At 41.6% G+C, this 14,514-nt stretch overlaps 1 protein-coding gene across 1 annotated transcript in view; it reads left to right on the top strand.

The window, feature by feature from the left end:
* ubr4 (ubiquitin protein ligase E3 component n-recognin 4) overlaps nucleotides 1-14,514 on the top strand; it is a 44,664-nt gene that overhangs the window by 18,177 nt on the left and 11,973 nt on the right. Inside the window, exons 37-70 of the mRNA XM_068751537.1 lie at nucleotides 358-550; nucleotides 1,140-1,373; nucleotides 1,556-1,726; nucleotides 1,821-2,003; nucleotides 2,140-2,298; nucleotides 2,522-2,674; nucleotides 2,793-3,020; nucleotides 3,162-3,319; nucleotides 3,429-3,606; nucleotides 3,697-3,898; nucleotides 4,040-4,203; nucleotides 4,802-5,018; nucleotides 5,220-5,436; nucleotides 5,910-5,942; nucleotides 6,224-6,287; nucleotides 6,368-6,502; nucleotides 6,828-7,002; nucleotides 7,173-7,304; nucleotides 7,859-7,980; nucleotides 8,120-8,231; nucleotides 8,957-9,087; nucleotides 9,270-9,444; nucleotides 9,896-10,000; nucleotides 10,184-10,321; nucleotides 10,755-10,923; nucleotides 11,125-11,329; nucleotides 11,734-11,847; nucleotides 12,079-12,288; nucleotides 12,382-12,531; nucleotides 12,621-12,848; nucleotides 12,966-13,044; nucleotides 13,164-13,388; nucleotides 13,785-13,953; nucleotides 14,122-14,266. Of these exons, the coding sequence (XP_068607638.1) occupies nucleotides 358-550; nucleotides 1,140-1,373; nucleotides 1,556-1,726; nucleotides 1,821-2,003; nucleotides 2,140-2,298; nucleotides 2,522-2,674; nucleotides 2,793-3,020; nucleotides 3,162-3,319; nucleotides 3,429-3,606; nucleotides 3,697-3,898; nucleotides 4,040-4,203; nucleotides 4,802-5,018; nucleotides 5,220-5,436; nucleotides 5,910-5,942; nucleotides 6,224-6,287; nucleotides 6,368-6,502; nucleotides 6,828-7,002; nucleotides 7,173-7,304; nucleotides 7,859-7,980; nucleotides 8,120-8,231; nucleotides 8,957-9,087; nucleotides 9,270-9,444; nucleotides 9,896-10,000; nucleotides 10,184-10,321; nucleotides 10,755-10,923; nucleotides 11,125-11,329; nucleotides 11,734-11,847; nucleotides 12,079-12,288; nucleotides 12,382-12,531; nucleotides 12,621-12,848; nucleotides 12,966-13,044; nucleotides 13,164-13,388; nucleotides 13,785-13,953; nucleotides 14,122-14,266 (5,473 nt within the window). The remainder of the gene's footprint in view (nucleotides 1-357; nucleotides 551-1,139; nucleotides 1,374-1,555; nucleotides 1,727-1,820; nucleotides 2,004-2,139; nucleotides 2,299-2,521; nucleotides 2,675-2,792; nucleotides 3,021-3,161; nucleotides 3,320-3,428; nucleotides 3,607-3,696; nucleotides 3,899-4,039; nucleotides 4,204-4,801; nucleotides 5,019-5,219; nucleotides 5,437-5,909; nucleotides 5,943-6,223; nucleotides 6,288-6,367; nucleotides 6,503-6,827; nucleotides 7,003-7,172; nucleotides 7,305-7,858; nucleotides 7,981-8,119; nucleotides 8,232-8,956; nucleotides 9,088-9,269; nucleotides 9,445-9,895; nucleotides 10,001-10,183; nucleotides 10,322-10,754; nucleotides 10,924-11,124; nucleotides 11,330-11,733; nucleotides 11,848-12,078; nucleotides 12,289-12,381; nucleotides 12,532-12,620; nucleotides 12,849-12,965; nucleotides 13,045-13,163; nucleotides 13,389-13,784; nucleotides 13,954-14,121; nucleotides 14,267-14,514) is intronic.

The raw sequence follows: 14,514 nt of genomic DNA, 5'->3' as shown, positions 1-14,514 counted from the left end.
TGGTGTTGATGACACGGGACGGCACAGGAAGGAGCCCATTAATATCGTCTGCAGAACGTTACCAGAAAATAGGAAAAGTGTGATATTTCCAAGTCCATTAAAATTGGGACAGGCTAATGATGACATTTTCTGTTTGTAGTGGTGTTGTTTTTTTCACGCTGTGATAGTTCAGTTGTTAATGGTGAGCCCATTGAATAAATACTGCTCACTACTGATTAAGCTGCTTAATTTAGATTTTCTTAACACGGTCGTTTGCAGAGGTTTCGCTTCTTTTCGAAACTAAATCTTGAAGAAACCCAATGACCCAAATCATTGATCTAGTATTCAACTGCTGTCCTGGTGCTTTTCATCCTGCAGGTACCACTGTCACACCTGTAAGATGGTGGATGGGGTAGGTGTGTGCACAGTGTGCGCCAAGGTCTGTCATAAAGACCATGAGATCTCCTATGCCAAATATGGCTCTTTCTTCTGTGACTGCGGTGCCAAAGAGGATGGCAGCTGCCAGGTGAGACCGAATACCTCAGGTCATCATGGGAAGAGAACAACAGCGGTAACTTTGGCTTGCAAGTCATTCCCCCATTGATCTCCATCCTCTCGTTTGTTTTTGTCAAGGTTTTAGCTAGCCCATGCATGTGGCCAGAAAATGATTCATCATATTTTGAATGTAGACATCTTGTTTAGTGAGAAGGCCAACTTTCCTAGTTAACTTTATACTATTGAATTTTTTTATTTTAAATATGCATGTAATCAACAACCATCAATTATATTTTAATTTAACTTCTGTTTATTTCTGTGTCATTCTTGTGATTGTAGTTGTGATTACATTGACTTATAATTGTTTGTTGAAATGCATAACAAAGTTAAAGCACTTTACTGGTATTGGCATGAGGTAAAGTCAATTGAATATTTGTGTATCTGTTTGAATTTGAAAGTAGATTAAAGTGATCCGCCATCAAACAATCAATTTGATACTTGTTTTTATTAGCAACATATTTTTACAATGTGGATGAATTTGCAAATGCAAACAAAAGCATATCATCCCAATTGCGTTTGATGTGCTGTCATACTCGGTTACATCTGCATGGAAACATCGGCAATATTGCTGTTCTCACTGTGTTACATTGTCATTTCACTCACAGGCCTTGGTCAAGCGCAGCCCCAGCAGCGGCATTGGTTCCACTCTCAAAGAGTCCTCGGCATTCCAGAGTGAACTGCGTATGCCTGACAGTGCTATCCGCCACCAGAATGCCTCGCCCTCTGACAAGGGCAAGGTCACCATCTGTGATGGCAAACCCGGTGATGAAGACAGACCCAAAAAGAGCAGCGTGTGCAAGAGCATCGAAGGCTGCCAGGAAGAGTTGCTTGCACAAGTGGTAAGAGAAGATATGTTAATCTGTTCTAGAAAAACATCACGTCTGTGTTTCTCATTTCAATTTTTCTTTTATCGTTGTTGCTTCTTTTACTTCTTAAATGACAATGACATTGCAGTTCTTGGAAATTGTGAGATATCTTTTGTATGCAAGGCACACTGTATTGTGTTCTTTTTCCTCAAAAGATGGGCTCATCCACTGCAGCAGTCATATTGGAGATGCTCATGTTTCTAATGGAAGCCATTCAGACTAACTTCCAGCAGGCGTCAGCAGTAGGGAGTAGCAGCCGTGCTCAGCGTGCCCTCAATGAACTGCACACTCAGGACAAAATCGTGGAGATGACAGACCAGTTAATGGTAGGACAATTTGTATAAACTGGAGTGATTAGACAAGAGAGCTTTTTTGTTGTCATGCAAGCTGATTTTTGTGTAATTAATTTCTTTTCCTCAGGTACCCACGCTTGGCTCTCAGGAAGGGGCTTTTGAGAATGTGAGGATGAACTATAGCGGCGATCAGGGACAAACTATACGCCAACTTATTAGTGCACATGTCTTGCGCCGTGTTGCCATGTGTGTCCTGTCTTCCCCCCACGGACGCCGCCAGCACCTTGCAGTCAGCCATGAAAAGGGAAAGGTGAGCATCTTAAACCAGTAAGATGAAATCTACATTATTAAAACAAAGCTTGAGTGTAAAAAAAACATTTACAGTATTTCCCTTTTCACGTTTATTTGTGTGCCGTAACCTATTTCCTCTCCATCTCCCTCAACAGATTACAGTTCTGCAGCTGTCCACACTCCTAAAACAGGCTGACTCAAGCAAGAGAAAGTTAACACTGACCCGTCTTGCCTCTGCGCCAGTCCCTTTCACGGTCCTCAGTCTAACGGGCAACCCTTGTAATGAAGATTATCTGGCTGTGTGTGGCCTCAAGGTCAGGAAACCAACTTTCTAGGAAGAACCTATGCAAATGAAAACAAGCGACAGCAGTGTTGTTGTTGATGTTGTTGTTATGAGAAAATACCCCAACTAAAGAACTCGAGCTCATCATGGAGTGGCTGTTTACACTCGTGTTGGATTATTTCACTTTTAGTAGAACATGTACTGTGAATGTAGAGAAACTGGGAATTTGAGTGTTGTTCAATCATCTTTTCCAGGACTGCCATGTACTAACTTTCAGCAGCACAGGCTCTGTGTCTGACCATCTGGTATTGCACCCGCAACTCGCTACTGGAAACTTCATCATCAAAGCCATCTGGTTGCCAGGCTCCCAGACGGAACTTGCCATCATTACAGCTGACTTTGTCAAGGTATGTTTTAAGTGTGTGCTAAAATATTTCTATTGACTTTGGAATACCATCACAGCTGCACAACATACAGCAAAATTATACTTTTTACTTTTCTTTATACGTCTCCTTCTCTTAACAGGTTTATGATCTGTCCATCGATGCCTTGAGTCCCATGTACTACTTCCTGCTCCCAAGTTCAAAGATCCGTGATGCTACTTTCCTTTTTAATGAAGAAGGAAAAAATGTTATTGCCATCATGTCATCAGCAGGATACATGTACACCCAACTCATGGATGAATCCAGCAGTGCCCAGCATGGCCCTTTCTATGTCACGAATGTACTGGAGATAACTCACGAAGACTTGAAGGTTAGCAGGTCCTATTACTTTTCTATGGAGCATGGAATCACATGGGTTTGTGGTTACTTAAAATCGGTCTTGTGAGTTTTTGGATAATTCCTAATGACAGAAAGCAAGAGGAAAATGAACTTCTTTTCTTTCTAATTGCAGGATAGCAACGGGCAGGTGGCCGGTGGAGGTGTGTCAGTCTATTACTCCCATGTGCTTCAGATGCTTTTCTTCAGTTACAGCCAGGGAAAGTCCTTTGCTGCCACAGTCAGCCGCAGCACCACTGATGTGCAGAGGCTCTTCCCCATCAATGTCAAGGGGTAACATTTCCAACACATGTGCAAATATATTTTCTTCCAGTGCACTGGATCTGAGGAGTATAATTTGTAAACAAGTACACTAATTATGTCTACATCTGTTTTTCTTTAGCTCTAATGGCAGCAGCAGTGGTAAAATGTCGCCTGCTCTGTGCCAATGGTCTGAGGTAATGAACCACCCAGGCTTAGTGTGCTGCGTGCAACAGACAACGGGCATTCCACTGGTCATCATGCTCAAGCCAGACACCTTCCTCATCCAAGAGATCAAAACTCTGCCAGCCAAAGCTAAGGCAAGCGCATGTTACTGGACCGTCTGCAACCCGCTCTGTCTGCTTTTGTTCTCAGTTTTTCAACATTCATTAATTCCCCTCCCCCCATAGATTCAAGATATGGTCGCTATCCGACACACTGCCAGTAATGAGCAACAGCGTACAACCATGATTCTTCTTTGTGAGGATGGAAGCTTACGAATCTACATGGCCAATGTGGACAATACCTCTTACTGGCTTCAGCCGTCATTGCAGCCCAGCTGTGCCATTAGTATCCTGAAACCAGTCCGCAAGCGCAAGGCTGCTGCTACTAGTGAGTTTCAGACCGAGACAGTGCAAATATCTTAACTCGCCAACAATGAAATCAAGTGGCGTCCAGTGCAGATGATAGGAACACCAGGACTGCTATTTGTAGGCTGTGCCTATGTTTTTATTGTCGTGATTTTACTTTCAGCCACCCGTACCACCAGTCAGGTGACATTCCCTGTGGACTTCTTTGAACACAACCAGCAGCTGACAGAGGTGGAGTTCGGGGGCAATGACTTGCTGCAGGTCTACAATGGACAGCAGATCAAACACAGGCTTAATTCGACAGGGATGTATGTCGCAAACACAAAGGTAGGCACTTAAAAAATAAAAATAAAAAGTTAAAACACAGAGGCAAGACACTTGCGCACTGCCGTCACACTTCGTGTGCTGGAATTTTGAGGAGAATATAGTTGTTATATAGGTTGAAAAAGAAATGTCACTGCTGCATTTTTATTCTGTTTGGTATGCAGCTCATGAAATAAAACATAGACGAATTACCTTGGATTCTCACATCCATGCAATTTCATTGCGAAACAAGACGACAATTTTATCAAGAATAATTGTGCAGCCCTAAAATGTAAACTGTTCAAACCTTTGACTTGGTACTGTAGGCTCTGCATCACTATATTTTTTTAGAAAGAAAAGAAAGAAAGCTTTATTTTGTCATCATTGTTACACTGCAAGCACACAATGAAATTCTGTTTACTCCCTAGTACATATGTGTGTATTGTTGATGTAACATTTTTAACACATCTGGAAACAATGAAAACACATTTGTATGCATTTAGTCTAAATGGTAAATGTATAAAAGGACACAGAAGCCTGTATTTCACTATGATGCTGCGAAAGATTAGATTAGATGACCGTACATCAAACAACATATATCGTCATTGTTATTTCTATCTAGCCTGGGGGATTCACTGTGGAGGCCGTCAACAACAACAGCTCAATGGTGATGACGGGCATGCGAGTGCAGGTGGGCACTCAGGCCATCGAGAGAGCCCCTTCCTATGTGGAGGTCTTTGGCCGGACCATGCAGATAAACCTGACGAGAGCCCGCTGGTTTGACTTTCCATTTACCAGAGAAGAAGCGCTGCAAGCTGACAAGAAGTTGTCCATCTTTAGTAAGTGATTGCATTATTTAAAGGGATGTCTTGTGGAACCGCTAGAATGATATTTAGCATTTTCTACAAGTTACTGTTTTTGTTTTTCTGCTTTAAAATGGTGGGTGAGCAAAAACCTGGCAAGTTTACATAAATTACACTTGACTAGCTGCAGACTGTTTAGAAATCACCCGCTAATGCAATTTCATGTTCATTTTAAAGTCGGAGCATCTGTTGACCCAGCTGGAGTCACCATGCTTGACTCAATCAAAATCTATGGTAAAACCAAGGAGCAGTTTGGTTGGCCTGAAGATCCACCAGAAGACTTCTCCTCTGCCTCGGTTAACAATGTCTGCAGTCCCAACCTGAACCAGGGCAATGGCAACTCTGATGGAGACATAGCTACACCTGCCACCACTAATGGCAGTGTACTGGAGAGGTATGGTCATTTCACTTCAGGGTTCACAAAGTCAGGGTCCCCCACCATTTAGCTAACAACACTCATGCTTGTGAAACTAAGTGTGACCATTTCTTTGACTTTCAAATGTGTCTCCTCGTGCTGTCCGTGTATGTGTAAGACCCTCGTTGGCAAATCAACATTACTTTTTCATTAGAATGCTTGATATTTTTTGGGGTTTATTTTGTACAGAAGAATCACATTTACATGACGCATACTGTGAGCGCTGCATTAGGTTCCATGTCGCCCATTCCCGTTGTAGCTGTTCAGGACATTTTAACGTTATGGTCAGGTTGTCATTAGAGTAATCGGTGCATGGCTCTTGTGATATCATCTTTTCTGGCATGCTTCTCTTATGTTCAATTGAATCATACAATTTCACTTGTTTCTTTCAGTGATCCTCACAATTTCTTTTTGTTCTTTTTTTCTTTTGCTCCCAAAAATAATGTAAAAAGTTGTGAAACTGAGTCATTGTCAACTTTGGACCGGTTAGTAACTGCCCTTTCTCTGCTTGTTTGTGTGGTTTTTGTGCATGTGTTGGAGTTTGTGTGTCCATGCTTGAGACTGTGAACATGCCACGCACCATTTCCACACATGTGCAACAAAAATACTTTTTTTTTTGAATTCTTGCATTCAGTGTTGTATTAGCATTTAGATCAGCACAGATTGCAACAGGTTGAGTTTATTTTATTTTTACTTGTTGGTTTGGGTGATATAAAGCTGGAATCTGCAGTAGAAGCAGGATTGATTTTATTTTGTTTCATTTTAGGTTGGTTGTCAGCTCCCTTGAGTCGTTGGAAAGCTGTTTTGCAGTTGGTTCATCCAGTGAAAAGGTGACCTGCTTTTCCTCATAAGCACATTTAGATGAAAAGAAATACTGCTAAACATGCAGCGTGTTTTCAACTATTTATAGGAGAAAAATAAAGCTGCAGCTCTTGAGTTGGCCACTCTGCTTCTGTCTATGCCAACCCCTACTGGGGTTCAGCAGCAAACCAAAGGACTTCTTGCCAGCTTGCACACCAGTCGAACTGCCTACCACAACCACAAGGTAAACAAGGGCTTCTGAAGAAAGCTGGCATTTGGGCCAATAAATGAATGTTTTCACCTGAGTTGGTTTGTGTATTTGTGTTATAGCAGGATTACGTAACAACTACTTGACAGATTTGCATGACACTTGGTGTAAGACTGGAGCATTTACAAAAATCCAGATAAAAACCTGAATACCATTAAAAATGTAAATGAAAGTGATTTGTTCCAAAACGACCTCAGAAGTTCATAATCGTATAAAGACTGAGTACCTTTTAGGTTTTAAATGTCTCTCATCATGATAAAGTACTATAGCAACACTTGCTATATCTGACTCCTCTCTTCAGGATCAATCCTTGCTGAGTAACGCAGTGCAGTGTCTGAACAGCTGCAGCCGTGAAGGGAGGGAGCTCGACCCCGATGTTTTTCAAAGAATTGTGATCACGGCTCGCTCCATTGCAATTATGAGACCAAACAACTTGGTGCATTTCACAGAAGCAAAGTCTTCACCACATGACTCTGGTTAGTGACAAGTATTGCCCTCGCCAAAGGTGTCTAAATTGCTTATATGGTTATGCAGCTTTGTCTGTAATTGTTTTCACATGTCAGAGAAATTCTTCTCATTAGTTGTTGGTCAATTTGACTTTCTGTGTGGATGACTGTCATTCATATTTTTTTGCTTCTTGACCTAGAAGTGACAGAGGATGGGCAAAAACATGTGGATAATGAGAGCTGCAATTTCATAACGCAGCTAATGAATAACTTCTGGAAGCTCCATGCCCTAAAACCAAAGAATGCCTTTCTTGCTCCTGCTTGCTTGCCTGGTAAGTTCAGACATTGACACTGCAAACTCTTTCTCAAAAGTTGTACATTATATATAATTTTCCTGACAAATATTGCTGAATCCCAATCCACGTCATTAGGACTTAAAACAACATATTTCATAGCACTTTAGCTCACAGCAACAGCTAACATTAGCAAATCAACCACTTTAATTAGAATGTGTTTAAAGTTATCATTGGATAATGTTGTCTTTCAGAATATATCCAACAGGAAAACTGTTACACAGTTTGTACACACAGCAAGTGTTTTTGTGTGGCATGAAGACGTATCCGTTTTGTCATTATGTTCCATTCTAAGCTTGATGACTTTGAGCACGAATGACTTCCAGCCTTAATTTAATATTGTACAAAACAGCGTTGAGCCTCCTGCACTCACCATGCGGCAAAGGAGAAGGGTTGCTATGTTACTGGGATCATGAACGTCACTGATTGTCAGCTCAGATTTTGAAGATCACGTGAAGCATTGCTCAGAATGCGGGTCTGATTTCTATAATATGAGCTGAAGCTAACGAATGTGTTTTTCTTCTCCTTTTAAGGCCTAACTCATGTAGAAGCAACAGTAAATGCCTTGGTGGACATTATTCATGCATACTGCACATGTGAGCTGGATAACATCAATGTAGCCTCCAAAATCTACATGCAAATGTTACTGTGCCCAGTAAGTACAGTAGTTCTATGGGTCACTACAAACATAAGTTGTATCGAAGAAGCCATGAGAGTTATGAGTGCTACTGCCTTTCAAAGGCTTCACAGGCTGCTTGTTATTTTTTTAATTTCTGTTATTAAATCGATTTCAGGACACGGGTGTGAGCTTTGCATGTAAGCAGGCTCTGATCAGAGTGCTTCGACCAAGAAATAAACGACGACATGTGACCCTTCCATCTCCACCACGCTCCAACACTCCCATGGGTATGTTTGCTCTGGCTGTGTACGTTGTGCGTGAATGTTATTTCTGATGTGATTTTTATGGAGTGTGGGGCATTAAAACATGTTAAAGTATTTGTGGATTACCGGTAATATAACGAGACATGATACCCATATCATGCCTATGCAAAGTAAAGCAAACCTCTTATGACCATATGTAGATTTGGTTCTCTGCGGTTACATACACGTTAAGGTAAAAAATAATATCTTGTTTTTTTGCTCATTTTGTGAAGATCACGGATTAAATCGAATATGATCTGTTCAATTTTGAGTTGGGTTATTTTATAAGTGTGCTTACAATTGCAACCAGCTGCATTAGAACTCGGGTGGTGTTTTTGCCTGATCACTCTTGCATAAATGTTCAGTCATTACTGAAGCTGAAGACAATTCCAGTATGGATGAGGCAGGATAAATTGGTGGATGCATAAGCAATTTTTTATTTCTTTTTTTGCCTTCAACCTGAATGCTTGATGAGTTATCACCATACTACTGGTACCACTGGGGGAAAAAATAATACATGCAAAACTAATTTATTTATTCTATTGATTTGGCTGTTATTCCAATGACATTTCCTGTTGTTCATCATCATCCTTGTAAATATTTTCCATTATGCAGACCTCTTTACGCTATCAGATGTGTCACAGAAAAAGAATTTCACTTTCAGCAACAATGTGACCTTACCTTAAAATCATTTTATAATTTCTTATCAGGAGACAAGGATGATGATGACGATGATGATGCTGATGACAAAATGCAGTCGTCAGTGCTGACTGGAGGAGACGACGGTCGACCGGAGAGTCAGGAACAGGGTGAAGTGGACCATGGAGACTTTGAGATGGTAGTGAGTAAATTCTGGGCCCTATGTGATATTAAAAATGTTATGCAGGGCACCAACATATCCCACAAACAAATACTTGCAAATAATTTTAAATGTAAAAATAACCGTTTAACCCCTTTCAAATATAAATCTTGGTTACAAATATTTTAACTTAAGATGAAGATTTATTTGTTTTACTCCTCCAGTCAGAGTCTATGGTCTTGGAGACGGCAGAGAATGTTAATGGCAATCCATCTCCTCTGGAAGCCCTGCTGGCTGGTGCCGAGGGATTCCCTCCCATGCTCGATATCCCTCCTGATGCAGATGACGAAACTATGGTGGAGCTGGCTATCGCTCTTAGCCTTCAGCAGGATCAACAAGGTTAGTCGCCACAAAATAATTTATGAAGCAATAATTGTGTGTTATGTCTACCAGAGAGTCCTGCTTGGACATTTTCTGTATGTGTGATGATACAGTTTATCAGCTTGTTTCAACCTCAAAAATAAATTAGTGGAAAATCAGAAAAACGTAGCAGCTTATAGAATTTCTAGAGAAAATACAATACAAATAACTGCTGACATATGAGGGGAAAGCAAAATGTACGTTTTGTAGAGCTCTAGCGCTAATAAAAAATAAAAAGGTTTTGATGAGTCACGTTGTCATGAATGTGAGATACCTTAGATTTTGAGAAATGTGTAATATGTCACCCTGACACGTCAACCAAATATGGAGTGTGGTTAAACTCAAATGATAAACAGGTGAAGTATTACTTTGGCGATCATTGCTTTTGGTGCATGCGGCTAACTTGCTTGATATATTTTGGCATGTTTAGGCAGTAGCAGCAGCGCTCTTGGCCTTCAGAGTCTTGGCCTGTCTGGCCAGGCCCCAAGCTCCTCCTCACTGGATGCCGGCACCCTATCAGACACTACGGCATCAGGTAACAGGATAACTTCCATGGTAGGAAGTGATCCACGGGGAACAACATTTTATATTACACTATCCCAGTGGCTAACGAGTCATGACTTTATAGCATCGTGGAACTCGAGTATGAACTAAAATCACGTATCCTGGCCGGGTGACCGTAGTGTGTTTAATGTTGCAGCTCTTAATATGATTTCAGCCCCGGCATCGGATGATGAAGGCAGCACAGCCGCTACCGATGGCTCAACGCTGAGAACCTCTCCAGCTGAGCACGGCGGCAGTGTAGGCTCAGAGAGCGGAGGCTCTGCAATCGATTCTGTAGCTGGGGAACACAGTGGTGGGTGATTTCAGAAAGACAGCCATTACCCTGAACATAACCACAACAGTGTTTATGATAGACTGTCAAAATGTTAGAAGTGAAGATTTTCCTCTGATAAGTCTTTACATACTGATTTCTAAACATTTTAAAGGCCATTTGCTGTCTTTTTGGAGAAGCTGTTAATAAATTAATAAAATTCCAACAACCTGAGCACATTGTTCACCAAGCAGCCCATCACACCACAGTATAAAGTCACACTAAGGTTAACATGACATACAGTACCGTGTCAATCAAGACCCTTATCTGTTGAGAAGGGTCAGTTTGTTTGAAAAAGAACATGCCACACTGACATTTATATATACCGGTACTTAAAACAAAATCTCCACACTGATTATTGTACAGTATATCATGGTTTTGTAGTTGAGTGGCGTTTGCACACATGTCTCTACAGTGTCGGGACGCAGCAGCGCATACGGAGACACAGCAGTGGAGGGTCACCCTGCGGGACCAGGGAGTGTAAGCTCCAGCACTGGAGCCATCAGCACCATCACTGCTCAGCAGGAAGGTGACGGTTCAGAGGGAGAAGGAGAGACAGAGGGGGACATTCACACAAGTAGCAGGTCAGGCATCCCGAATGACAAGCTTCAAGTTTAAGTTGTACCGACGGCAAACGTCTGCCACATTTTTCTCCATTATCCATGATCATGGGGTATTTGAGGAATAAATATATTTTTTGGGGGTAGTGCATTTTTGACCTAAATAACACCATATAAAGAATAATTTGGTTGAGTCTAATAAATTGGCATTATTTTATTTTGCAGGCTACACATGGTTCGCCTCATGCTCCTGGAACGTTTCCTTCAGCACCTTTATCAACTCCACAATGTAGGTGGAGTCCAAGCCATCCCTTATATGCAGGTTATCCTCATGTTGACCTCTGACCTGGATGGTGAGGATGAGAAGGATAAGGGTGCATTGGATGACCTGCTAGCACAGCTGATTGCTGAGCTTGGCATTCACAAGAAGGTAATCACTGAGTTGTGATGAGTCATTGTTTGCCTTGTTTTACATTGGGTTACACTAAATTAGTAATTCTAATTTGATGATGCACATCTTGAATTAGTTAGAATTTTATCTTTTTTTTCCCCCAGAAGTGTCAATTTGAGATACAAGTCTAAGTTGTTCCTGGACATAGCTTGTGTGTCAATAAGATTTTTCCCATATGAAATAGCTGATTTTTTAAAATCCTTTCTGGCTGTCTAAAAACACCCACATAATGCTAATAACAATGGGAAAAAAACACGTTTTAGTTGCTATATGAGACATAAACACACTCAAAATTATATAAACCTTCAAAATGTGGTTTTATTCTAAGTTCTTACCTTCGACATAGCTGCTAATTCTATTCTATTTCTTTTATTCTGGTGCAGGACGTGTCCAAGAAGAATGAGCGTAGCTCCATCAATGAAGTTCATCTGGTCATCATGAGACTGCTCAGCGTCTTCATGTCTCGAACAAAGTCTGGCTCCAAATCCTCTTCTGAGGTTCTCCCAACTTTCATTTTATAATTCAGTTCTTGCTATTTTAATGCTAAAGTCTAACACTGAAATACAGTGACAAAAGTCAGTATCCTCACTTTTCTAAAGCACCTTACAACGTTCATAGAAGGTTCTTGCATAGCAGATGCAGCTTCTGATTGTATCTCTTCATGGTGAGCTTTTTACTTGCAGCTATGGAGTACTACAGACCAGGTTTATTTTCCTCCTCTCTTCCAGTCATCCTCACTCATTTCAAATGCCACCGCAACTGCTTTGCTGAGCCTCGGTGCCATTGATTACTGTCTCCATGTTCTGAAATCACTCCTGGAGTTCTGGAAGAGCCAGCAGGGTGAAGAGGAGCCTGTTGCCACTAGCCAGCTTCTCCGCCCACACACAGCATCCTCTCCCCCAGACATGAGTCCTTTCTTTCTCCGTCAATATGTTAAGGTATCAGATTATGAAAACTTGTTTTATGTTTAAAAAAGATCAAATGTGATTTACTTTCTTACATTTTATTTCTTTTATGCTCCTACCTATAAGGGACACGCCGCTGATGTGTTTGAAGCCTACTCTCAGCTGTTGACTGAAATGGTCCTCCGGCTGCCATATCAGATCAAGAAAATTGCTGATACCAACCCACGTATCCCACCACCTGTTTTTGATCATTCCTGGTTTTACTACCTGTCTGAAGTAAGAAAATTACTACACCTCTTCTGTGATGTGGTCCATCTATCCAGTAAAGGCACATAGGTTAAACAATTGTCTTTTTTTTCTACCAGTATCTGATGATTCAACAGACGCCATTCGTCAGGAGGCAAGTCAGAAAGTTGTTGCTGTTCATCTGTGGCTCAAAGGAGAAATATCGCCAGCTGCGGGATCTGCACACCCTTGACTCCCACGTACGCAGCATCAAGAAGCTTCTGGAGGAGCAGGGCATCTTCCTCCGGGCTAGCGTGGTCACAGCAACATCTGGCTCCGCTCTCCAGTATGATACACTCATTAGTCTGGTAAGAGCCATTTTAACACTTAGCCTATTGCTGCTAGCAGATGTAAGGTTTGTGCTTCTTTCTCTAGCATGTAACATGGTAAAATTGGATTTTTTGATTTATTTTTGCTGGGAATAGATGGAACACCTGAAAGCTTGTGCTGAAATTGCCACTCAAAGGACGATCAACTGGCAAAAGTTCTGCATGAAGGATGACTGTAAGTTTCAGTGTTTCAGATTATCATTTCTAACTAGGAAAAAAACAAACTATTATACTGCTATGTTGACATGTTTAATGTCTCTCTCCCCTGCTTTTCCGTTTCTTTTCTATGTCCAGCTGTGCTGTACTTCCTGCTCCAGGTTAGCTTCCTGGTGGATGAAGGGGTTTCCCCTGTACTTTTACAATTGCTGTCCTGTGCCCTGTGTGGCAGTAAGGTGCTGGCCAGCTCCTCCTCTTCATTATTCTCCGGGAGTGCCGGGCAGAGCGGACCTTCTCAGTCCTCTCAGAGCAAATCTTCAAGTAAAAAGAGCAAAAAAGAGGACAAGGAGAAAGATAAAGAGGGTGAGTAAATGAAAGACAGCTTCTCTTACTTTATCGTGCCTTGTTGTTACCCCACTAGGGGTCAAAAGATTCTAACAGAGGTTGTAGCTCGTGATTGCTTTCTTCAAGTTGCTTATTTGTGCATTTATTGGTAAAAGTGAAACTTTTCCCGTCAGCTTGCTCACATTCTTTAATGGAAGCGGTTACGGACTGTCCACATCAGCACTAAAGCTTTTTTTAGGAGCAGCAGCATTTTTGTTCTTGGAAAATAGAACATTTGATTCTTGTTTAAATAGTACACGCTGGATTCTATAATACACATCAGCTTCCCCATGAACATTGAAAATGATAATTGTGTATCAGAAAGCAGCCAATTCTCGTTCCCTGACTTCACTGGATCTTTGCGTAATGACGCAGGTGACGGAGTGAGCAGTCAGGAGGATCAGCTGTGCATGGCTTTGGTCTGTCAGCTTAATAAGTTTGCTGACAAGGAGACCCTCATCCAGTTCTTACGCTGCTTCCTGCTGGAGTCAAACTCGTCTGCTGTACGCTGGCAAGCCCACTGCCTGGCACTTCATATCTACAGGTACTGCTGACAACTTTTATAATTCAGATACATAAATGTATTTATTATTAAGCAATTCATTAATTTTAAAACTGCTGAGAAAAAAGGGATAGACTGGTTGAGTGAAAGCAGGAATAACACATCGTTGTGTACTGAAACTACATTGTTGATCTGTGAATTTCCCATCAGAAACTCCAGTAAATCTCAGCAGGATCTACTGCTTGAGCTGACTTGGGCCATCTGGCCTGAGCTGCCTGCGTATGGCCGCAAAGCTGCACAGTTTGTTGACTTACTTGGATATTTCTCTCTGAAAACCCCTCAAACAGAAAAAAAGGTTTGTTCCAATGCAGTGATGGCTGTGGTTAGGCTGTGGTCCCACCTCCAAAAACATGCAGCTTAGGCGAATTGGCTTCTCCAAATTGTCCGTAGTGTGTGAGTGTGTGCTTGAATGGTTGTCTGTCTCTGTGTGACCCCATGATGCACTGGCAAAACATTCGGTGTGTACCCGGCCTCTCGCCAATAGCAAGCTGGTGTAGTGACCCGCAAAGCGGGGAAAATGGATGGAAGGATTGTTATAATTTA

Source organism: Brachionichthys hirsutus, chromosome 2 (assembly GCF_040956055.1).
Source record: "Brachionichthys hirsutus isolate HB-005 chromosome 2, CSIRO-AGI_Bhir_v1, whole genome shotgun sequence".
Lineage (NCBI taxonomy): Eukaryota > Metazoa > Chordata > Actinopteri > Lophiiformes > Brachionichthyidae > Brachionichthys > Brachionichthys hirsutus.
Note: the sequence above shows the minus strand (reverse complement) of the source record. Positions and strands in the feature narration are given on the sequence as shown.